General features: G+C 44.7%; 4 protein-coding genes across 8 annotated transcripts; 2 read left to right on the forward strand and 2 right to left on the reverse strand.

The window, feature by feature from the left end:
- The first annotated feature begins 1511 nt into the window (after nucleotides 1–1511).
- ACC (acetyl-CoA carboxylase) lies at nucleotides 1512–19250 on the forward strand. Of its 5 annotated transcripts, none has more exons than XM_015173731.3 (13): nucleotides 1512–1906; nucleotides 7636–7967; nucleotides 8033–8157; nucleotides 10492–10855; nucleotides 12075–12363; nucleotides 12437–16173; nucleotides 16236–16538; nucleotides 16618–16788; nucleotides 16854–17282; nucleotides 17341–18210; nucleotides 18277–18624; nucleotides 18689–18823; nucleotides 18892–19250. In XM_015173731.3, exons 1-13 carry the CDS (start codon nucleotides 1825–1827, stop codon nucleotides 19024–19026), a joined length of 7320 nt encoding a protein of 2439 aa, XP_015029217.1. In that variant the 5' UTR covers nucleotides 1512–1824; the 3' UTR covers nucleotides 19027–19250. The 5 variants fall into 5 exon arrangements, with proteins under 5 accessions (XP_015029217.1, XP_015029219.1, XP_070066544.1 ...); XM_015173733.3 differs by lacking the exon at nucleotides 1512–1906 and adding an exon at nucleotides 3498–3780; XM_070210443.1 differs by lacking the exon at nucleotides 1512–1906 and adding an exon at nucleotides 5695–5842.
- On the reverse strand, nucleotides 1955–3388 carry Nup44A (nuclear pore complex protein Nup44A). Its single transcript, XM_002050342.4, has 4 exons — nucleotides 3179–3388; nucleotides 2679–3116; nucleotides 2409–2617; nucleotides 1955–2346 (listed from the first exon to the last, which is right to left on the reverse strand). Exons 1-4 carry the CDS (start codon nucleotides 3287–3289, stop codon nucleotides 2040–2042), a joined length of 1065 nt encoding a protein of 354 aa, XP_002050378.1. The 5' UTR covers nucleotides 3290–3388; the 3' UTR covers nucleotides 1955–2039.
- Nucleotides 19251–19656: 406 nt separating the features above from the next.
- Nucleotides 19657–21169, reverse strand: CSN4 (COP9 signalosome subunit 4). Its single transcript, XM_002050340.4, has 2 exons — nucleotides 20534–21169; nucleotides 19657–20475 (listed from the first exon to the last, which is right to left on the reverse strand). The coding sequence occupies exons 1-2, from the start codon at nucleotides 21092–21094 to the stop codon at nucleotides 19825–19827; spliced, it is 1212 nt and encodes a 403-aa protein (XP_002050376.1). The 5' UTR covers nucleotides 21095–21169; the 3' UTR covers nucleotides 19657–19824.
- A 308-nt stretch (nucleotides 21170–21477) lies between these two features.
- Nucleotides 21478–24582, forward strand: Brca2 (BRCA2, DNA repair associated). Its single transcript, XM_002050339.4, has 3 exons — nucleotides 21478–22438; nucleotides 22498–22578; nucleotides 22635–24582. The coding sequence occupies exons 1-3, from the start codon at nucleotides 21550–21552 to the stop codon at nucleotides 24548–24550; spliced, it is 2886 nt and encodes a 961-aa protein (XP_002050375.2). The 5' UTR covers nucleotides 21478–21549; the 3' UTR covers nucleotides 24551–24582.
- The last annotated feature ends 918 nt before the right edge of the window (nucleotides 24583–25500 follow it).

Consider the following 25500-nt stretch of genomic DNA (forward strand, 5'->3'; position numbering starts at 1 on the left):
CACGCGAAATGCCACCCCAAAATGGGCTCTGTTCTGTAGTTGGATTCGTCCTGGCGACTGATTTTGCATTATGCCCAAAATCAACCAGCTCGGGGCCGAAGGGGTGGTACCGCAGCGCAGAGATCAGCGTCAACACCAACACGTAATATACACGTCAAAACTTCCAATTAGAGACAATCATTCGGCTACGGGATAGAATCATATGAAGTATATGCTTATGAATTAGGGGTTGATTTTGCTGGGATTTGCCTACAAAAACCTTGGCACAAGCAGAATTCGGTTGCATTTCTTGGATTACGTTCGAGGCAGCAACAGGAGCAGCGCAGCGCGGGGTGGTTGGACACAATTACATATGGGAACTGTATTGTTTGTTGACTGGTTTTTGGTTTTTATTTTATTTTTATTGCGGTTCGAGTCAATTAAGTGGAATATTATGTGATTCTTTCAAATGGTTTTTCGTGTTTAACCTGTCAGAAATTTCCATATACGCAGCAAATCCATCGAGTTAATCGATTTGGCCACAATTTTGGCATATTTCCTCTTTTATTTTGTTTTGTTTTGGCACAGCTGTGGCCAAAATCATAAATTTATGCACATGTGAAGCACAGCACAAATATCTAAATCACATTTTGTGCCCCTTTTCGTGTCGTTTTATACGATCTTAATGCATCGCTGACTATTTGTGCATAATCGTTATTTATGTTCTCGATCTATTATCTATTTAAAAGCATCGACAGGGGAATCTTTGAAGCAGCTCGAACATTAAATAAAATATTGAAGAAGGCCTACATTAGATCGTAGAGTGTGGATTTTAATTTAGCGCCAAGCGAAATCTGCTTGAAATTATTCAGAGAAAACCTTTGGAAATTGTCAACTAATCAGAAAACAACTCAAATTGAAGAAATTTTTATACCTTATTTGAAGAGCATTGATTTAATTTAAACGCATCATAAAAACTATATTTTAGCAAACTAAAAGTTTTGAAAGTTTTGAGAAATTGTAACAGTTTAGAGATATTGTCGTCGTTATATATGAAGTTTCTTCAAGTGTCTTCTTTAGTTTTTTGTCTAGTTTTCATTTATTGATACATTTCCCGACATCGGAATAGCTTAAATATAACTATACTACCATGAAATTCGTGTCTCAAATTGAGTTTAAAGTCTCCCGAATTAGTCACCAAAAGTTAAAATCTATGTTTTTGGACTATTTGTCCAATCGCCTGCAGGAAATAAATAGCATATTTTTTCAATTTTTTGCAATAAAAATAAGTATTACGATTTATTGAATTTTGCACCTTGCTTGAAAGGCGTTTTTAAATCACGAGCCAACGCCATATTTAAAAACAGATCCGTTACAAAAAGTGCTTTCAATATATTCTTTTTTTATATACTTTCTACAATATGGGCAGCACTTGTCTCAGCTGGCGTTGTTTTATTTCAAATACATGTGATACACACACACACACATGTCATAGAAATGACACATACTAATGCTCAAATGAATACAATTATCAGATCTCTCACACACGCACACACACACATCCATAATATTTGGCATACAATCAAACAAATTCGATTACTTTTTTGTGGTTTATCGCTGCGCGTGAGCATGAAAATTGTTTTGATTATTTCGAGTGTTGTTCAAAATCAACAAATGTCGTTTTTCCCTGCCGGTCTTTATATATCGCATACAATATTAAATTAAGCGTGCCGCACACCCTTTACCCTCTCCCAAACTGCTCTCGGATACGTTTGCCACTGTGATGTAATGCGATTCTGTGCTCTGTGCCGCAAGATGTGAAGTTACGCTGCGCGGTCAATATAGATGTGGACCCGGAGACTGACGCTGACGTTGGCGCTGGGCCAAGGAGCTAACAAGATGTGCAGACGATGCCGATGCACAGGGCGTAAGTGCACAATCGGGTCTACAATTTCAGCTTACAGTTTTCTCTCTCTCTCTTTCTATTATATATATTTTTTAACATTGGGCAACAATTTCCACACATAAACATGTACACATACTTCTTATATATAGATATCTTAGTGCCATGGCACCTGGTTGCCAATGGTGCCTTTTTTGTAGAACTTTGCCGTGGCCGCGGCGGTTGTTGCCAGCGCCGGCGTCGCCGGATTTGGCTCATATGTGGGTCCGCTGCCCTCGGCTTTGAGCACAGCGGCGCATATCCATTGACGTGTGTAGTTCATGCGCCAAATGCGCACGCAACCATCGTCACCGGTGGAGATTAGCATAGTGGCCAGCATGTTCCAGCAGACACGCCAAACGGGGCAGTTGTGCTCGCTAAACTTATGCGTTTGCAGCTCCAATTTGGCATTGCCCGTCGAATCGCTGAAATGTGGTTTAAACTAGCATTACATATGGCTACATATATGAATTGGCCGGACACCTACGTGACGCCGCGTATGTTCACTATGTAGAGATCCTTGCTGGCAACGGCGAGCATGTGAAATGTGCGTCCAGCGTTCGGTGCAAATGCCACATCCGTCACGGGATCGGTTATATCATTGACAGTCTCGATTTTTACACATTTGCGCGCATTTTCGCTATACGCAAATATAAACACTTTGCCCGTGGGCGTGGCAGACTCATCGCTGCCGGCCTGCGAGGGGAAAAACGTTAAACTTTACTCAGGACATCTTTGGAGAATTGGGAGAACTCACCGCAAGCAACTGGGTCACCATATATGTAGATGTGTTCCATGACAGGCAGCTGAGCGACAATTTATTTGATATTTCATGCTGCACGGGCCACTGTGACAAATTCATGATATCCGGCGCCTCGTAGATGCGGATGATGCCGTCTGCGGAGGCGGTGGCCAGCAGCAGGCCCAGATATTTTGGCGCAAACTCCACATCCGTAACGCTTGTGCGTGAATCGACGAGCGTTGTGCGACGCACCCAGCGTCGTGTCGGTGCATTCGTTGTGGATGCCTTTTCACCCATGATTTCCTCCCAAACGGAGGCAGTGCGATCGAAAGAGCAGGTAGCTATGACCTGACCAAACTCGGGATTTGCCCAGGACACACGCCAAATGGAACCGGAATGCGCTTTCCAGCTGCTTGTCACAGACCACTTGCCCTGCTCGTCTTCGTCCCATATCTGCAAACAATCGGCATCACATTTTTACGGCTGTAGGGAATTTGCAATTTTTTGCTTTTTACCTTTACGGTTTGATCGCTGGAGCAAGTGGCCATGCGGCGTCCATAGTAATCGAACACTACATCATGTATGACATCCTTGTGGTCCGCAATGATTGGCTCCACATCGAACATGTTGTGTTTTCTTTAATTATTTCGCAAAACAAGCAAAAACGCGGCTTCTTTCGCAGCAAATGTTGCAGATGTTGTTGTCGGCTGTACGTGCTGCCACCTTGTTGTAGCCGCAAGTTGGCAGCGCGCATTGGTGTTTTGCAACACTTGTTGCTATCGGTGTGCCAACTATCGATAATCGTTATCTTTCGCAGCCTTAACAGAATCGGATTCATATTAACGCGTATAAAACCACTGATGAGCCAGCAAAGAATTGCAAAATATGTGTATTAACATAACTGTCACATACGTAAATCGCTGAAAAAGTGTAGTGCGAAGCACGTTTAATTAATTGTGCGGAGTGCGTCGGCTTTCAATAGCATAACCGAGCTAAAAACCACCCACAAACAGAACCCAATTGGACAAAAACATACTTTGTGGCCGGACTAATATATTTATATAAAACAAAATTGCTAACAAAAAGAGGCGTGCAAAACGCAATACAATGGAGAAGAGTAAGTCAATGGCCAGCTGGCGCGTTTTAGTTACCGCCAAGTGCGTAATTAATGTGCGATTAATGACTTTTCATACATAAATATGCACATATGCAAATGCATTAGTTTCTTAATTCTTGGTACTCTGGGGCCAAAACACGGGTTATTCACCTCAGGCACAAGCACTTGCATAAATCAACATTCAAATAACGGTGCTTCTAGTTGAGTGTACGTGTGTGTGTCTGCTTGTGTATTAATTTGTTGTTAATTTAATGCCTTTACAAGTATGAAAGTGCTGGGAAGCATAATTTGTTCAATATGTTTGCATTCTCTTACTCTGCTCTGCGCGTGCTCACTCGTTCTCTCTCGCTCTCTCTTGCTCTCGCCGCTTGGCCTGACCTTGATTTCTATTGGACTCGCATATCGCGCGATGTCCGCATGATACTATGTTGGTGTGCCTTTATGCTTGTATGTGTGTGTGTGTGTTTATGTTTGCTTGTGTATGTTTCGGCGAAATTGTTGTGGGTGGGTTTCGAGACGATTCTTTGAAAAGCAGTCACAGCGAGCCGGCTTCAATTACTTAATAGTTAAATTGCATATGCAATGTGTGCGTGTGTGTGTGTGTGTTAGTGTAATTCGAGTTGACAGCTCGAACGTTTGGCAGTGACGTCGCGTATTAAACTGTACAAGCTCTGAGCTGCTGATAAGAGCGCAAATATATATATATACATATATGAATCTGTGTGTGCGTGTGTGAATGTTTATGGCGTATCAGAAGCAGACGTTCCGAACGCTACGACACACGCGTCTGCCGGCCACTGATAATCCGAAAGTTGGCCACGCGCCCAACATGAATAATTCAGCTCAAACAAATTTTTCCGTCAGTGCTGATAAGAGCCGTAACGCCTTGGATTTGGTAATACTTTAAACCGTTAAATGTTTACCAAAAACGTAAATATTGTATTAATCATAGCCGGCAGTTGCCATGGTTACCGCCGTGCTTGATCGACAAAAATCGTAAGATTTTTCGATTCTTATCAGTTTTTTTTACTGGAAGTTTGTTTATGACTTTTAAAAAACCTCTGCTGGCTGCGAAAGTTGCGTGTTCTTCGCCGTTTGTTTTTAATTTGAATTACACACACACACACAAACACACACACACACAAGCACATGCCAATCACAAGTTAATCAATTTTGTGTGTTTTTTTTTTTTTTTTACAAGTTGAAATCATTTGCAATCAGTTTTAAGCTGCTGACGTGCATTGCCGGGTGCAATTTTGGCTGGTTGTTGTTATTTTTGTTATTGTTATTGTTTTACTTTGTGCAGTTTCGTGTCATAACCCTGAACGATGTCCAGCGAGTGCATCATCAATGTCAAGCAATAAAGATTAACTTAAAGTTACGCAAAAACAACAACAACAGCAACAATAACAACAACGACAACAACAACCTTGACATTGAAAGCCTTGCGCGAGAGAGAAAGAGAGCAACTCTTGGCTGCAAGCACCGATTGTTATCGATTTATCAAAACGTTATCGAAGCTTGCGCGCCAAGCTCTTTGGCATGCAAACAAAACGAATATGGTTAAAAGCGTATAGAAATAAAGGAAAACAGTAAATAAATAAAACGCTGTTGCTTGCAGCTTTTTATGTGCAGTCAGCAGCATAACGCAGCGCAGCGACAGCGGCCCAGCAGCTGCCTCGACCCGTAAAGCCCTCCGAGCAATTAACATATGAGCACAACAAGCTCAGCTCAGACACACACACACACACACAAACACACTAGCATACACCTGCTGCTGCTGAGGCGACTGCTCTGCCGGCGCAGACTTTTGGGCAAGCATACATAAGTAGTTGATGTTGCTAATCGCGACGTCGACTGCGCAGCAGTGATCGATAGTGTGCGTCTATGCCAGCCGCCAGTCGCATTCCAAACGTCGGTCACTGCGGAAGCAAAAATTGAGCAGCTCGTGCGAGACTTGTTGCTTCCACACAATTGCGTGGCGCGCGCTTTGAACTTTAAATCCGAGAGCCAAATGCAATCAATTGCCAAATAAATAACAAATACAAAAAATACTAGCGTGGTAAAAACTATATCTATAATAAAAATAATCAATTAACAAAAAGCAAAAACAAAAAAAACCCAGAAATCGAGCTACAAGTGTTTGCTGCATATCAGTTAAAAGCCAGCTTTGGGTCATATCACTAGCCATATTTATATAAACCAATGTTTCTAAATATAAATCTGATCCATATAGTGTTTCATAATAGGATTGCACTGGAATTCTTATTGGATTTCATAGGGCATACGGCATATGGCAAATACTAAGTTGAACGTATTTCTATAGCTCTTTTTGTGCACACCCTGGCACACTTACATATTGTAATGGTTAAATCATCGACCTCTTCTATATACAAAGTCACATTTGCATAGCCACAAAGCAACCTCTGGTATTTTTAAAGGTTTTTTAACTTTTGAATGTTTCTTTTCTTTGTTTTGTTTTAAATTTGTTTTAAAATTAAGTGCACAGTGGAAAATCCAAAAAGAAAATCTCATTTAATTTTGGCTCCTTTTTGCAAGGGAAGGGCAGCATCTAGTCTTATTGGATACAAAAAAAAATCAATTGTTAACTACATAATTAACCGAACTAGGTACAAATTGTATTTAATAGTTAATATTTAAATCTAAACCCAATTTAAGGTAAAATACAGGCCTAGCAGCATAATTTAGGAAGTACAGTGAAATCTCTACTAACTAACAGCTGGCTTAGCCGGACATTCTAGCCTGCAGATATATATATATATATTTGTAGACAGAGTATATTTTTTTGGAAAATTTTGAAAAAAATATGAATCAAATCTAAAACCTCATGGGTTTTTCTTTCAAACCGTGCCTAAGGTTATTCGCGCAAGAGACCTTTCCCAAAATATTTGCTTATCAAAATAATATTAGTGTATGCCTGAGCTTATCAGTTGAATATTGTTCTGAAACAGATTGTCATATAATATGTGTTGCATAATAATTAATCAAATTAAAGTATCATACTACAAATCCTAAAGCAACCAGAAGGTGTCGTAGTCTATTATATCTAAATATCGAATGTTGTTTTGTCTTATCAAGTTGAATTCTAAATAAAGAACAAAGCACTCAAGCTAAACATTTAAGTTCTTGTTATGAAATAAATGCTTGAATTTGTTATATAAGCTCAGTACGCTGATTTTTACAGCTGATAAGAGTATTAAAGATTCGCTGAAGTTTATGTAGTTTTTTATGTTTATGCCAAATATTTGGATAAGAAACTAGTTTAACGTAATTATGCATTTTAATTAAATGATTTTTTGTTGCCTCCATCTTTGGCACGCAAATTCGTACGCAATATTCAATAAATATTAATGACTTTAACCTCTTGAACTCAGTTGCCCTGCTGCCCTACATATATTTAAAAATATCAAAAATAACAACAGCAAAAAAAGTACATGTTATGAGATCTTATATATGTGTTAGCGATATTATCAATTTTTTAGCCTATTTTTTTGTGGATGAGTAGCCGATGTTTATCGCATTCCTAATCACTCTGGCGTTTGTTGCTTACCTATTGAATTTGCTCTTTGGTCGCTTGCGCGACCGCGAAAGACAAATAATAACAGCAATTCCGACTAACAACAACAACAACAACAACACGACAAACAACAACAACAACAATAACAATAGTAAGAATCTTTCGCAGCGTACTATTTGTTTTGTAAACCAATTAAAGCTTAACATGGACATGGGCTCAATTTAACACGCACTTAACAATGAACTTGAGCTTTGTACGATTTATTCTAATTGGGATTCGTTTGTCTCTCTCTCTCTTTCTGTCTCTCTCGCACGCAGACAACTCCAGCGTAATTGCGGCTACAGCAACAACATCGTCAGCGATAAGTACAACAACAAAAGGCAGCGACCAGCAGCAGAAGCAACGGTTTCCGAAGTCTTGCATTAAAAAGGTGAAATTCTCCAGCGAGAGCCTCAAGTCGGATGTTGATGGCCTCTGCGAGCAGTTAAAGGAGAGCGTTTTAACAGATTTGAGTAATTTTAATAACAATAACAACAACAACAACAACATTGACGTTAAATACAACAACAAAATGAGCGAACAGGAGGCAACGACAAGCGCGGAAACAACACAGTCCGCGCCTACGGACGGCGAACGCCCCAGTTTTCTGGTAATACCTTAATCTCATACACATAAAGTTCCTGAATATATCTAATAAATGTTTACATTTAACAGGTGGGCGACGAAATTGATGAGAAGGAGGCCATCGAAGCGGGCGAAGCGGGCGATGAATTCCCGCAGAAAATGCAAAGCGATGTCTGCCAAAATGGCGACATTGCGGAACGTCGCAAGCGTCTGAGGTTAGTTATCCAAACATCAACAATACGCGAGAGCACCACAAATCTCGCAGATAAAAAAAAAAAGACTTATTCAACTACGTCATAAATGTTGAGGTTCGCTCTCCGCGGCAAACAAATCGCGCGAGTTTAACAGAAAGAGACGGCAATAATGGCAATAACAACGTGCGTTGATAGAGCGGCAAAGGCAAACGTTTTTATCTTTGGCGAAGCTTTTCTGAGAGCACCAAAGCTGCAGTTAACAATTGCAGGAGTGTGTGAGAGCAAAAGCTGCAATTGCAGCAGCAGGCGACAGCCTGTGAGAGCAAAAATGTTAAATGTTAACACCTGAAGCCACTCACTGTTCGGTTCTTGTTGATTCTTCTTCTCTCCCTGTTCATAATTACAAATGAAGCCGCACTCAACAAGGGTCAACAATTTATCTTGTGCGCTATTGCTTTCTGCTCTCTCCATCCCTTTGCATGTGCTGGCACGCGCTCTCTCTCATACACAACCATCGGGTCGTATGAGTAACGACGTCAGCGTCGACGTCTTCGTCATCAGCAATGGGTTGTTCAAGCTGGCGCTGTTGCCCGTGCTGCCAGTTATTAAACAGTTGCCGTGCCCGTCGGTCGCCAATACGTTGAGCTCGTCGCCCAAAAAATTTTCTTGCGTGTGATTTTTTTTTCTTCATTTCTTTGCCACTGACCGGCCCGCTGGCACAATAGTTTTTAGTGGTATTTCATTGTGTTTTCAATACGGTGAAAGTCGCGTTGCATGTTGATTAGTCATATTTTTGTATAATACATGCGCTTGCATAATATACTAGATAGATATTTTAGTTGGGCTGTAAATCGATATATAGTAACGTGTAAACTTTGGACTTGAATGATCTTGGCCCTAATTGCGTATGCCAAAATGTTGAAGCGTCGCGCCAGCAAACGTTTTGTGCTCGTGGAAACCGGTGAAGAGTTGCTGCCATCGGCAACAGAAAATTCAGCACTAGCCATACCCAATATTGTGGCTATTGATCAGTGCAACGGCAGCAGCAGCAACAACAACAACAACAGCAGCAGCAGCGATGACATTGCCTACAACAGCAACATTAATATGAACAACAACAACAACAACATCAACAATTCTTCGCTTTTAAGCGTTTCAACCGCCGGCACCATTAAGTAATTCAGTCATAAACTATTTGCATACACAAATCACGCATAATTATTTTTATGGCAAGTAAATAATTCACTTGCAAAATGCGTCCTCCGTTCGAGAGAGAGCGAGAGCGAGTGTGAGTGAGAGTGAGAGCGCACGCGTGCGAGCAAAGTAAACAATGTAAAAGAGCTTACGAAACACACACATTAAAAATAATCTTTGAATTTGGTAAAAACCGGTTTGCCAAAATGCCTTTAAAATTCCATTTGCTGCTGTTTCTTGTTCGTCTGGAGCTGCGCCCCCATCCTCTCACTCTCTCTCTCTGTGTCGCTCTCGTCTAACATTGACCCACAGACACCTGCCAATGTAACACTGCGCTACACAAGTTTATACCCATGATGTTTTATGCATACATTACGTCTTCTTTTATTATTAATGACAAAACTTGTTATATTTCCCGCGTTTGGATTTGTTTAATATATCCTAAATCAGTCAAATATTGATTGTACTTAAATCTTTTTATGCCCCAGCAGTGATATTTATATGTGTGGCGCAGTAAATTAGATTAAGCTGAAACCCCTATATATATGTTTATTTATATTTTTGATCAGAAACTTGACTCCATATAGCCATACCCATATCTCAGTTTCTATGCAATCTAGACCCCCAGCCTTAAACCATCGCCATGAAACATCGTGAAATTAAGTTATGCTATGAACAGCTCTTGTTTTTCATGAAATCTTGACCACACTTCAAATCTACAAGATTTCCTTCCTCCTTATCGACCAGCTATATCATAAGAAAGATGAGTATTTGAATAGAAAATGTTGCTGCTATTTAAGATAAGCGGAATCTCACTTAAGTAATATAAATTAAATTAATTAAACGCCTTTCTATGTGATTCTCATTACTTCAAGTAGGACATGTAGTTGTTTTAATTGCTGTTATGGAAAAATTTCGCAGTTTTTTAAGATATCCTAACCAAGCTAAGCAATTGATATATGTAACACCAACGTCTAAATGTCTGAAAGCGTATTCAGTCCTCGCTCTTATTTTTTTGTCTTTTTTTTTTTTTGGATGAGCGCAGGGTTCAAAGGGTTATATTGTTCTTTGTTAAGTGCGATCTATCACACCTGTTGCTCAACCAAATAGCAAATGGAGCAGCACTTGGCACATATTCTCATTTTGCTTTCGCTATTCCAGACCCAGCATGTCGCGCACTGGCCTCGGCCAGGATCGTCATCAGGATCGGGACTTTCATATTGCCACCACGGAGGAGTTTGTGAAGCGCTTCGGGGGCACGCGTGTCATCAATCGGGTTCTCATCGCCAATAACGGAATTGCGGCGGTCAAGTGCATGCGCTCGATCCGCCGCTGGTCCTACGAGATGTTCAAGAACGAACGGGCGGTACGATTTGTGGTTATGGTCACGCCCGAGGATCTCAAGGCGAACGCGGAGTACATCAAAATGGCCGATCATTATGTGCCTGTGCCCGGTGGATCCAACAACAACAACTATGCCAATGTCGAGCTCATTGTGGATATCGCACTTCGCACTCAAGTGCAGGTACGTATTTGGTTTTTGTTTTTGTTGTTGTTTTTCTCTTAACCCAGCCCAGAGTCGTCGTGCCCTGCCCTCCACATCTCGTCTAGACTTCGTATCGTATGATTTCTATTTACTTGCGCCATACTCGAACCCAAGTAGAATCGTTCGATTTTGCACATTTTGTATAGCCCCTAAAAGCACAAAGTGGGCGTGTCGGCACTTGGGATAACCGGTGCCTGCCTTTAATGAGCACATACTTAATTGATTACACTGTGCAACAATAGAAGAGTTATTAAATTTGCACTTATCAGCTTGAAAGTCAAACATGTTTTCTAACTAATTAATTAGTGCATACTAAATAGGTGTAGTACTGTCCTAATTAAAAACACTTTTAAAACCTTTCCGTAATATATATTCTCTTGCAATTTTGTCATATATTTCCCTGGAATCTTTATAGCAGTTATTGGTTTTTATAGCACACATTTAACTATCTGCCTTAAATTTAGATATGAAGAGACTAACACTTGCGTACTTATCTTCAATAAAGATAATTGAACCAAATAACAATAGATGAGAGATTTATGCGGCCATAATAAGAATTTTTAGTTAAAAATAAATGTATATGCTTTTACTGTTGTACTCATTAAGCATTAGAAGAACCGCCAATGCGTTGCGCCTTTCTCTGCGATTTTCAGAATCTCAAGAAAGACTAACAAGATTTTGAAACTATTCTGTGTAGCCAGTATAATATAGAAAACAGTTTGTCCTAGTTAATGAAAAGCAGAAGAGATATTAGAGAGAAAATAGAGAGATGGATAGGCTATATATGGGTGAGATGAAGAGCGAATAAAGCTAATGAGGAAAGAAAGAGAGCTAATGAGCTAAAGAGAGTTCGGGATGTTGAAAGAGAGAAACGAGGTGATGCTTAAGATAAATTTGGATTAAGTAAATTAATTATATAAACGCCTTTCTAGGTGATTCTCATTACTTTAAGTGAGCCCTGCAGTTCTTGGTGTTATTTAGGTGCTATATGTACACCAAATTATTGTCATATCTTTATACAGGGTATAACCTAGTCGAGCAGCGTAAGACTAGTTGTAGATTGTTTTTCACACTGTCGTCACAATTGATATACCGTATGCCATAACCGTTATCATTACCGCAAATACATTTTGCCATCTATTCAATTAGCCGCTTCGCAATTAATGAGAGTATTATTTTTATTATTTTCTTTCTGCAGGCTGTGTGGGCTGGCTGGGGTCATGCGTCGGAAAATCCCAAACTGCCGGAGCTGTTGCACAAGGAGGGTCTGGTGTTTCTCGGCCCGCCGGAGCGTGCGATGTGGGCACTGGGCGATAAGGTGGCCTCCTCGATTGTGGCCCAAACGGCGGAGATACCCACATTGCCGTGGTCCGGCTCCGATCTGAAGGCACAGTACAGCGGCAAGAAGATTAAAATATCCAGTGAACTCTTTGCACGCGGCTGTGTCACCAATGTGGAGCAGGGCCTGGCCGCCGTTGCCAAGATTGGTATGATATTTACTCAAGATAAGATTGACTGAACACTATTTACAAATATTTATTTTCTCCCACTTTGTTGCAGGCTTTCCGGTGATGATTAAAGCTTCGGAGGGAGGCGGCGGCAAGGGCATTCGTCGCGTGGACACCACCGAGGAGTTTCCGGGCCTGTTCCGTCAGGTGCAGGCCGAGGTGCCCGGTTCGCCCATATTTGTGATGAAGCTGGCGAGCGGTGCACGGCATTTGGAGGTGCAGCTGCTGGCGGATCAGTATGGCAATGCGATCAGTTTGTTTGGACGCGATTGTTCCATACAGCGACGCCATCAGAAGATCATCGAGGAGGCGCCGGCAATTGTCGCACAGCCGGAGGTCTTCGAGGACATGGAAAAGGCAGCTGTGCGTCTCGCCAAAATGGTGGGTTATGTCAGCGCCGGCACGGTCGAGTATCTGTACGATCCGGAGGGCAGATACTTCTTCCTGGAGCTTAATCCGCGTCTGCAAGTGGAGCATCCGTGCACGGAAATGGTAGCCGATGTGAATTTGCCCGCCTGTCAGCTCCAAATCGGCATGGGCATACCCCTGTACCGGCTCAAGGATATACGTCTGCTCTATGGCGAATCGCCGTGGGGCTCGTCCGTCATTGACTTTGAGAATCCGCCAAATAAGCCGCGCCCGTCGGGCCATGTCATTGCCGCACGCATCACCTCCGAGAATCCGGACGAGGGCTTCAAGCCAAGCTCTGGCACCGTGCAGGAGCTCAACTTCCGCTCCAGCAAAAATGTCTGGGGCTACTTCAGCGTAGCTGCCTCGGGTGGCCTGCACGAGTTTGCGGACTCGCAGTTCGGCCATTGCTTCTCCTGGGGCGAGAATCGTCAGCAGGCGCGCGAGAATCTTGTGATTGCCCTAAAGGAGCTGTCCATTCGCGGTGATTTCCGCACAACAGTCGAGTATCTGATTACGCTGCTCGAGACGAATCGTTTCCTTGAAAATAGCATAGACACCGCCTGGCTGGATGCGCTGATCGCGGAGCGTATGCAGTCCGAGAAACCGGACATTCTGCTGGGCGTCATGTGCGGCGCGCTGCACATTGCGGATCGCCACATAACGGAGGCATTCACCAGTTTCCAGACATCGCTGGAGAAGGGTCAAATCCAGGCCGCCAACACGCTGAGCAACGTGGTGGACGTGGAGCTCATTAACGGCGGGCTGCGCTACAAGGTGCAGGCGGCGAAGAGCGGACACAATTCCTATTTTCTGCTGATGAACAACTCGTTCAAGGAGATCGAGGTGCATCGTCTGTCCGACGGCGGGCTGCTCATCTCGCTGGAGGGCGCCTCGTACACCACCTACATGAAGGAGGAGGTGGATCGCTATCGCATTGTCATCGGCAACCAGACGTGCGTCTTCGAGAAGGAGAACGATCCATCGCTGTTGCGTAGTCCTTCGGCTGGCAAGCTGATCAACATGCTGGTGGAGGACGGCGCACATGTGGCCAAGGGCCAGGCATTTGCTGAAATTGAGGTCATGAAAATGGTGATGACCCTCACCTCCCAGGAGGCGGGCACTGTGACCTTTGTGCGTCGCCCAGGCGCTGTGCTGGATGCGGGCTCTCTGCTCGGCCATCTGGAACTGGATGATCCCTCACTGGTGACCAAGGCGCAGCCCTGCAAGAGCCAATTCCCGCAGCCAGAGAATGCGCCAGTCCCGGAGAAACTGAATCGTGTCCACAACACCTACAAGGCAATCTTGGAGAACACCCTGGCCGGCTACTGTCTGCCCGAGCCCTACAATGCGCAACGCCTCCGGGATATTATTGAGAAGTTTATGCAGAGCCTGCGTGATCCCTCGCTGCCGCTGCTGGAGCTGCAGGAGGTGATCGCTTCGATATCGGGCCGCATACCCATTTCCGTGGAGAAAAAGATACGGAAACTGATGACGCTCTACGAGCGCAACATTACCAGCGTCCTGGCGCAGTTCCCCTCGCAGCAAATCGCCAGCGTCATCGACAGCCACGCGGCAACGCTCCAGAAGCGCGCCGATCGCGACGTCTTCTTCCTGACCACCCAGAGCATTGTGCAGCTGGTGCAGCGCTACAGGAACGGCATACGCGGACGCATGAAGGCTGCCGTCCATGAGCTGTTGCGTCAATACTACGACGTGGAGTCACAGTTCCAGCACGGACATTACGACAAGTGCGTCGGTCTGGTGCGCGAGCACAACAAGGACGACATGCTGACGGTGGTCAATACGATATTCTCGCACTCGCAGGTGGCCAAAAAGAATCTGCTGGTCACGCTGCTCATCGATCATCTGTGGGCCAACGAGCCGGGGCTCACCGACGAGCTGGCCAACACGCTCAGCGAGCTGACCTCCCTCAACCGGGCGGAGCATTCCCGTGTGGCATTGCGTTCGCGCCAGGTGCTCATTGCCGCCCATCAGCCGGCCTATGAGCTGCGTCACAACCAGATGGAATCTATTTTTCTGTCGGCCGTCGATATGTATGGCCACGATTTCCATCCGGAGAATTTGCAGCGTTTAATCCTGTCGGAGACATCCATCTTCGATATACTGCACGACTTCTTCTATCACTCCAATCGGGCTGTCTGCAATGCCGCCCTCGAGGTCTATGTGAGACGCGCCTACACCTCGTACGAGCTGACCTGCCTGCAGCATTTGGAGCTGTCCGGCGGCTTGCCGCTGGTGCATTTCCAATTTCTGCTGCCAACGGCGCATCCGAATCGTTTGTTCTCGCGCATGAGCTCGCCGGAGGGCCTGGATCAGGCGATAGCTACCGAAACGATGGGCAGCTCCTTTGTGCGAACCGGTGCGATTGCTGCCTTTGATTCGTTCGAGCATTTCTCTATGTATTCGGATGAGATCCTTGATCTGTTGGAAGATTTCGTTTCACCAGCGCTGGTTAGCGCCAAGGTCTTGGAGGCGGTCGAGGCGGCCGATTCCATATCGGACAGTCGTCACAGCACCTCCATCAATGTCTCACTCTCGGATCCCATCACGCGTGCCAATGCCGCCGAGGAGGCCAAATCCACGGAGCCCATACACATCATCAGCGTTGCTGTGCGGGAGACGGGCGAAATGGACGATGTGCAAATGTCACAGATCTTCGGCAACTATTGCATGGAGCACAACAAGGAACTGTTCCAGCGACGCATACGTCGCATCACCTTTGCCGCGCTCAAGAAGCGCCAGTTCCCCAAGTTCTTTACGTATCGCGCCCGCGACAAGTTCGAGGAGGATCGCATCTACAGACATTTGGAGCCGGCATCCGCTTTCCATTTGGAGCTGAATCGCATGAAGACCTATGATCTGGAGGCCTTGCCGACGGCCAATCAGAAGATGCACCTGTATTTGGGCAGGGCCAAGGTGTCCAAGGGTCAAGAGGTCACCGATTTCCGTTTCTTTATACGTTCCATTATCCGGCACTCGGACCTGATCACCAAGGAGGCCTCCTTTGAGTATCTGCAAAACGAGGGCGAGCGTGTGCTGCTCGAGGCCATGGACGAGCTGGAGGTGGCATTCTCTCATCCGGATGCCAAACGCACCGATTGCAATCACATATTCCTCAACTTTGTGCCCACTGTCATTATGGATCCCGCGAAAATCGAAGAGTCTGTCACCAAGATGATCATGCGCTATGGACCGCGTCTGTGGAAGCTGCGCGTGCTCCAAGCTGAGCTCAAGATGGTCATCCGGCAGTCACCCCAATCGCCCACGCAGGCGGTGCGTCTGTGCATAGCCAACGATTCCGGCTACTTCCTGGACATCTCCATGTATACGGAACAAACCGAACCCGAAACGGGCATCGTAAGTGGAAACTCTCTTAGACCCTGTCAGTAGCTAATCCCTTACTCCCTCTCTACTTGCAGATCAAGTTTAGGGCCTATGGCGATAAGCAGGGCTCGTTGCATGGCCATCCCATCTCATCGCCGTACATGACCAAGGACTTTTTGCAGCAGAAACGCTTCCAGGCGCAATCCAATGGCACCACCTATGTCTACGATGTGCCCGACATGTTCCGCCAGATGACCGAGCGTCATTGGAAGGAGTTCTCCAAGGCGCGTCCCACTGTGGATATACGCATACCCGATAAGATTCTGCTCGAGTGCAAGGAGCTGGTGCTGGAGGACGATAATCTGGTCGAGCTGCAGCGTTTGCCGGGCGAAAATAATGTGCGTATATTTAGAAGCTGGGATTGCCTACCTTAGATCTAGAATCTATTAACCGCCTTCCAATGTCCATCTCTTGCAGTGTGGCATGGTTGCTTGGCGTATTGTGCTGGCCACACCCGAGTATCCGGCTGGTCGCGAGATTATAGTGATTGCCAACGATCTGACCTATTTGATTGGCTCCTTTGGCATCAAGGAGGATGTGCTCTTTGCCAAGGCATCCCAGCTGGCCCGCAAACTCAAAGTGCCTCGTGTAAGTAGCTCCATTGGACACCTGAGCTGAGCTCCATAACTTGATAACTAAATCTCCGTCCGCAGATCTACATCTCCGTTAACAGCGGCGCGCGCATTGGTCTTGCCGAGGAGGTGAAAGCCATGTTTAGAATAGCCTGGGAGGATCCCGAAGAGCCCGACAAGGGCTTCAAATATCTATACCTGTCCACAGAGGATTACGCCAAGGTGGCCAATCTGAATTCGGTGCGTGCCATACTCATCGAGGATGAGGGCGAGCAACGCTACAAGATCACCGATATCATTGGCAAAGACGACGGTCTGGGCGTTGAGAATCTGCGCTACGCTGGCCTCATTGCCGGCGAGACATCGCAGGCATACGAGGAGATCGTGACCATTGCAATGGTCACCTGCCGCACCATTGGCATTGGCTCCTATGTGGTGCGTCTGGGTCAACGTGTCATACAGATTGACAACTCGCATATTATTCTCACAGGTTATGCTGCTCTGAACAAGGTAGGGTATAAAATTAGCCGTATATTGTAACCTGTATTAATCGAGATCTCGTCTCCAGCTACTCGGCCGCAAGGTTTATGCCTCGAATAACCAGCTTGGTGGCGTCCAGATCATGTTCAACAATGGCGTCACCCACAAGACGGAAGCCATCGATTTGGATGGCGTCTACACAATACTCGACTGGCTCTCCTACATTCCCGCCTACATTGGCTGTGATCTGCCCATCATTATGCCCAGCGATCAAATTGATCGTCCTGTCGATTTCATGCCCACCAAATCACCCTATGATCCGCGCTGGATGCTCGCCGGTCGTGTGAATCCTGTAAATGCCAATGAATGGGAAAATGGTTTCTTCGATCGCGATTCTTGGAACGAGATCATGGCGCCATGGGCTAAAACCGTGGTCACGGGTCGCGCCCGTTTGGGTGGTGTGCCCGTCGGCGTTATAGCCGTGGAGACGCGCACTGTGGAGGTGGAAATGCCCGCCGATCCGGCCAATTTGGATTCGGAAGCCAAGACACTGCAGCAGGCAGGTCAGGTATGGTATCCGGATTCATCGTACAAGACGGCACAGGCTATCAAGGATTTCGGACGCGAGGAGCTGCCATTGATTGTGTTCGCCAACTGGCGAGGCTTCTCCGGCGGCATGAAGGACATGTACGAACAGATTGTCAAATTTGGCGCATACATTGTCGATGGCCTGCGGGAGTACAAGAAGCCGGTGCTCATCTATTTGCCACCCAATGCTGAGCTGCGTGGCGGCGCTTGGGCTGTGCTCGATTCGCTCATCAATCCGCGTTATATGGAAACATATGCCGATCCAGAAGCGCGCGGCGGTGTGCTCGAGCCCGAGGGCATTGTGGAGATCAAGTACAAAGAAAAGGATCTCGTCAAGACAATACATCGCCTGGATCACACCACAATTGGGGTACGAACAGACTATATATATACTCTTTTATAGATAGATTTACTTATCATTAATTAATCTCAATAGCTAAAGCGCGAGCACGACGAAGCGGTGGCCGCTGGTGATAAGGTCAAGGCGGCGCAGCTGGATGAGAAGATCAAGGCGCGCATCGCGGTGCTGATGCATGTTTATCACACAGTCGCCGTGCACTTTGCCGATCTGCACGATACGCCGGAGCGTATGCTGGAGAAGGAGTGCATCAGCGAAATTGTGCCCTGGCGCGAATCACGTCGCTGGCTCTACTGGCGACTGCGTCGGCTGCTGCTCGAGGATGCGTACATCAAGAAGATACTGCGCGCGCAGGATAATCTCTCTGTGGGTCAAGCCAAGCAGATGCTCCGTCGCTGGCTGGTTGAGGATAAGGGCGCCACCGAGGTAGATATCCCTATTCAGCTGACATTGCATATACAAATTTAATACGTATGTGTATTTCTAACAGGCCTATTTGTGGGACAAGAATGAGGAAATGGTATCCTGGTATCAGGAGCAAACAAATGCCGAATCGATTGTGTCCAAAAATATCAGCTCTGTGAGGCGGGATGCCATCATCTCCACAATATCCAAAATGCTAGAGGTTCGCCATAAAGATCCTCAATTATATATAGTTTATGTATTAATATATATGTATTTTATCTGTCACAGGACTGTCCGGATGTGGCGCTGGACGCTGTTGTTGGCCTCTGCCAAGGCCTCACGCCAGTGAATCGCGGTGTTGTGGTGCGCACGTTGGCACAAATGCAGTTAAACGAGGAGTCCTCCGCGAATACCCAAGGATGACTCTACGTTAACTATTAAGTTATGTGAGAATTGAGTCTCTTAAAAATTTGGTGTTCGGATTTGGTTTGGTGCAACGCACAATATCGAAGAGTGTTGTTTACCCTTAGGATGCTTTCAGCGAATCGTTAAAAAGCTTTGCTTTTGTACCATTTGCATTTTGTTTAGTTGAATTTTTTGTAAATTTAATTAGCCTATTATACTAGATACTAATTAGTTAACTTCAATGGCATTGGCAGACCTTCTGCTGTTGTCTGTTCTTTTTTTGGAATTGTAGGCAGTGGGTAGTACGAGGAACCCTCTTCATTTAAATTTGGTAGTTACTCAGATATCAAAAAAAAAAAAAAAAGAAAAAGTAAGACATATATATACACTACTCTATATATATTAATATATATATATATGTATATATATATATATTTATATATAATATACATTGTTTTTGTATTTGTATTGTATACAAAAGCAAAACTTTCCGCTAGTTGTCTAAGACTTAAAATTGTTTATATACACAGAGACTTTTTGTGAATTATACGAATAGAAATACTATTGTGAATATGTGTGTATGTACATGTTTCATATAAATTGAATTTATATTTTACTATTGTTTCGTATTTGCACTGATTCATGGAATCATTTTGTATGCATTTTTGCCATTTATTTCTTAAATTCAAAATGAAATTTACACATGGAACTCGGCGGCGGCAAGTGTAAAATTAAATGTAAAACATTGAACTTTCCCAGATCAGGATGAGAATTTCAGTAAAGTTTTGTATGACGCAGTCTGCCCGCCTCGCATGCTCAGTTCTGTTGATCTAGCCAATCCGGCTCGGCCACGCCGATTTTCTCTATAATGGAATTAACTTGATAGCACAGCGATTGAATTTGACGATCCCATTGGGGCAGCAGTTCACGATTCTCAAAGTGCACAATACCCGAGATTTGGTCAATGTGCCCGTTCATGCGTCCCTCGGTAATCATTTGCGAGGCGATCTTCTCCGCCTTGGCAGCGGGTATGTCCAACAGGGCGCCGAGTTCCTCGAATGTTATGTTATTGTACAATTTACTGGCGGACAACAAATTATGCTCAAAGACAGCGCGATCCAATATGGAAGAGCCATCCGGTGTGGCAGCCTTTTGATGGTCCATCAGCAATGCCTCAAACTCCTGCAGCTCCGAGCGACGTATAATGCGCTCCAAGTACATCTTCTCCAGTATGCCATAGGCTGGCAAATGCTGGCAGCGTTCATCCTTGAAGAGCGTGGCCAGCATGCGGGAGCGCTGCTGCCCAGCCGAGGCGAGCACCGTGCAGATCAACGCCTTCTTCAGTGCTGTCATCCGCTCGCCCTGGTCCACTATTTTGCGGTAGGACAGTTCGTTGTAGCGTTGGGCAGCCTCAATGAATTTGCGGCGGTAGTCGAGGACGCGGGCATAGCACACTTTGTACAGAACCTACAGGCCGGACAACAGATAAGAATATGTGAAAACTTGGTTTAAATAAGGATATTACCTGCAATTCTTCGGAGTTTGTTTCTGCCTGGAGGAGCGAGGCACGATTAATGAACAGCTCGGCCTGAACCGAATCATTGTCCTCCAGATAGAGGCGTGCTATTTTCAAGTATGTGCCCAACTTGCATTCCACGGAGTATTGTTTCTGGCCCGTCTCGAGGGGAATGCCAACCAAAACGGTGGCTGCATCGCGCCACTGTTGATTACGCTCGTATATATTGGCCAAATGGAAACGGATGCCGGCCACTTGCTCCTCAAACGATATGACGCGTGGGTGCACCTTCTCCAGTGTGAAATGGGACAGCTGCTTGGACATGTCGTCGGGCAGTTTGCTCAGCTCGACGCCGACATCGTTCAGTATCTGACGAGCTATGACTAGGCTAACATGCTCGTTGACAATGGCCTCCACAAAGAGTTTCAGTGTATCGATCAATTCGGGGCCGGTGTTTGCTAGGACACTCTTTAGCAGCTGGCGGTACTTGTCCGCTTGGTCCTTGTGCGTACCAATGAAGTTGGTCAAGCCCATCAACTGGGTACGCAGCACCGCCGTAGATATGCCCATTATCTAGGATCTTAACGCAAACAATGACTTTATTGCAATAAGAAATCGGACAAACTAATAAATATTATCGATATGGCTGGCAAACAGTGCTGGACAATGCTGACAGTTATAGCCATAGTTGCCATATGTGCGATAAAATAACAAAACTGGTATTTTATTTATATAAAATGGTATCCTTTTTTAATTTTCAAATTTCATATTACGCTTATTAATTGTTTAATTTTAAATAGAATGTGTTAAATACTGCATTTAAATTACATTTGAATAAAAAAAATTAAACTAAGATATCCCTCATATAAAAGATACATATTTTGGTAAACAATAGTTTAAGCAGGTGGCAACTTTAATTTTAATCGACAGCGCTAACAATATTTATCGATAACTGTAGATTTTATATAAACAGAGCGGCAAACACGTCGGCAACTAGAATTTGGGCATGGATTTGTCTGTTGAACATGGAAGATGATGATGATGATGACTACAGCATAGATGCAAGTCCAACGAAGTCAAGACACAGTTGTTCCAAGCGCTCCGAACGCCTACTTAGAAGAAAAACTCGTACAGTACAAGAAAACTACGACAGCCAGACCAAGCGGGCGCCGGCAACACAATGGCCATGTGGGACTCAGTCATGCCAGGACTCAGTGAGTGCCTGGGAGCTGCACGAAGAACAGCTCTTTGAAGCCGACCGCTTGGACTGCCTGCGTGCCCAACAAGAGCCATTGCGGGTACGTGCCGTGCCTGCCTCACAGAACTTCCACTCGCTGCAGTCCATGTTGGAGAGCCAGGATATGCTCATTGAGCAAGCCTTGCCAGAGCCAGAAGCAACAGAACAGCTGCTAAGTAAACCAAGCAGCATTGTGGTGGAAATACTCCGTGATTTCTGTTCGTCGCCCACATATGTGGAGGAGCAGCTGCCCACAGATGATGATTCGCCGTGGTTTCGTTTTCGTGGCAAGAAAATTAAAACCTTTGGTCACAAGCGCCCGACAGCAATTGCAGCAACCACAGCTGATGATGAGGATCGCTTGAGTTGCTCCTCGGAGCTATCTGTGCAAGAGGATAATACCACCCAAGTGCCGACGACGACGCACTGCAACTTCGATGTGAATAGCTCACAGAAGATCTGTGAAAACCTTCTCAATTTGAGTGCATTCTTCTCGCAAAACAATGTTAACAAATCAATTGATTTGCCCGATATAGATCCCAAAAGTTGTCTAGCAATAGAAGCTAATGATTACGAGCAAGAAGATGCAACAGATGTTGTGGAGGATATGGGCTACTTTCTCGGCAGCACGGAGCAATGCAAATTGCTTGATGAAAACTGTGATATTAAAATAGCGGGCAAGTCTCTTATTAATCATTTACTCAGCTGCTTTAACTATAATGTCTCCTCTTTACAGATGAACCTGAGTTTTCACTGTTTAGCGAGCGTTCTCGCTTGCTGACAAGGAAAACTCCGCTTAAGGCTGGACAATCTCAAGGTGTGTGCTATATAGTTTCCATTTATATCTATAGTTATAATATTACTATTTTATAGAGGCAAATTTGTGTGGGGATTGGTTCAAAGCTGATTTCGTTACGCAAAAGCTAAAAGTGCCTTTGGATAAAACACAAACTAATGAGACCACGGAAACTGAATTGCTGGAGGGAATTCCTTTCAGTGAATGGCAGCCCATGGACATTGCACATTCAACTAATAAAGTATCGAAAGCAAGTACAAATAGAAACTCTGCCTTGGAACAGAAGCAATTGCAAGCAACTGATTGCAAGCAGCCGGAATTGATTGCATTCAGCGAGTGGCAACCAGATGTCACTGAGTTTCGAACTGCTTCAAGCAAACCAATAAAAGTTTCTGAGCAGCACCAAAAGGAAGCTGGCAAATTAATGGCTGATTTGGAAGCGAGCTACATCCAGAAACCAAGCGAGGTCGTTAACGGCAGAGACTCTGCTGCTATTCAATTCCGCACTGCATCAAACAAGACCATGCAAATAACCGAAGAGATGCGCAGAAAAGCAGCTATGTTGATGGCTGACTTGGAAACAGTTGTTGGGAATCCACCAGAGTTGCAAGAGCTACAAATGGATAGGATGCCCGGCTATCATTCAGCGCCAAATAAAACCCTCAAAGCGCCAAAACAAATTCCAAAAACTGAATTGGACATGAACACTTCAAAGAGAGAGGAAGTAACTACGGACTGTGAAATGCTCGATGGGATTCCTTTAAGCGAATGGCAGCCCATGGACATACCAGACAGCAACCAGACACCTGCCGAGAGCTACGTTTGTAGCCAGTTGGATATGATACCATTCAGTGAATGGCAGCCTATGGATATTCCGGATGCCGTTCAATTTCGCACTGCTTCAAACAAGGCAATCGAAGTTTCTGAGGAGCAACAGAAACAAGCTGCCAAGCTGATGGCCGACATAGAAGCCAGCTACTCCCAGCAAATGGGAGCAGATAGAAGTGATAGAAATCTTGATTCTGAAGTCGAATTTCGCACTGCATCCAATAAGATCGTGAAGTTAACGGACGAGATGCGGCAAAGGGCAGCAATGTTGATGGCTGATTTGGAAACCGGAAATTTAAGTTCCCAAGAGACAACAAAGGAGCAGTTGGATAAAGTTCAGAGAAGTGCAATTGACGGTTCAGAAGCGAATCAAAATATCGAATTTCGCACTGCATCCAATAAGATCGTGAAATTGACGGACGAGATGCGGCAAAGAGCAGCAATGTTGATGGCCGATTTGGAATTTGGTCAACAGGAGGAGGAAAAGGAGCACTTGGCTAAGATTAAGCTTAAGAAGTGTGCGTCGGGAAACATCTCAGAATCTGTTGACAAGTCTAGAAAACTTATCACAGCAGAGGATATAGAATCAGAAAAACGAATTCCTGAGCCAACATGTGAATTTTTCGATGGAATCGTGCCATTGGAGCCTGAAACCAGGATGGGTCAGATAACAGCAACGCCACAGCAGCCGCAGCTAGTCACACAGAAGAACTCGGAAACCTTGAATGTGCCATTCGAGACGCCCAAATGCACGCCAGAGCTGCAGTCCTCGCTGACACAGCTCTCGGAGCGTTCGCCCCTGGACAAAGCGACAAAGAGCTCGATAATTACGCGCCGGAATCTGTTGTCCCTGAATAAGCGACGAAAACAGAAGCGGGATGCAGATAACTGCAGTGCGGATGCTGGCCGCACGCCGATTAGACGATTTGCTCCAATGGCAGCGTCAACAAGCACGCCCATGCCCAGTCGCAAGGACAATGTGGAGGGGGAATCACAGCGCGTAATGCGCGATCGGAGCTGCTCGCAGGAATCGCCACGCGTGCACAGGGAACGTGTGGGTAAGCGTAAGAGTGAAGAGGCGCTGTCACCCATCTATGCGCCTACAACTAAAACCCGACGACTCGGCTTGAGTCGCATACGGAATAAATCAAACCATGATATTTAAAAAACAAATAAAAGTGCGGTACAAAAAATACATATACACCAATGTTGCAGTGCTGGCAGTGACATTTTTTAGTGCATTTCAGTGGCAGACGTTAACCAACACTACCATATGTGTGTTCCAGTCGCTCATTCCATTTCCAATTGGTAAGAAAATAAATAGTCTAATCTAAAATAATAAACAGAGCGTTAAACATAAAAAAACAAATGTAAATTAACAATCAAAACTATAATATAAGTAATAGCTGTACAACTAAGCAAAATGTACGTAATTTTAGCTGTGGCAGGCATCATAAAAACATAGCTCATGCACTTTGTTTACGTCCGCTGCATAATTTCCATTGGAAGGGACCCAAATATAAAAAGCAAAACAATCAAATATGAAAGTGACTTCATGTTTGCAATTTTCCAAACTGCCATCACGCATATGTATATATGTATATGAATGTGAATAATATCAATATGTACATATATATATATATATATGTATGTGATTTGGCGTAACATTTAATTGGTCTCGCGTTTGTAATTACGTACATATGTAGATGCCAGCAGTTGCATATATGTACATGCATATGTGTGTGTGTGTGTGTGTGAAAGCTGCTCACAAGTCGAATCAACTGCACTTGTTACACAAACAAACAAACAAACGTATGTACGTGTAATCAATTAGTGGTTTTTCTTAGTATATCAACTAAATTTTAAATTAAGTGCTCATATTTGTAATCTATTTTGTAGGCGTTCTATCAAGGTCGGTCGTGTGTATTGGAAGTAAAGCTTCGTCAGAACAATTCCACTTCTACTCTTGCGGCATACTAACACAAGCATACACAAACTCAAACATATATGTATGTCACACACACACACACGCACACACATGGGCGATGCTTGAAAATTGTTAAGCTATTTAAAATTGTGGCGTATAAGCTGCGGCTCTCTCGTCGACTTTATCAG

Source organism: Drosophila virilis, chromosome 5, assembly GCF_030788295.1.
Source record: "Drosophila virilis strain 15010-1051.87 chromosome 5, Dvir_AGI_RSII-ME, whole genome shotgun sequence".
NCBI lineage: Eukaryota > Metazoa > Arthropoda > Insecta > Diptera > Drosophilidae > Drosophila > Drosophila virilis.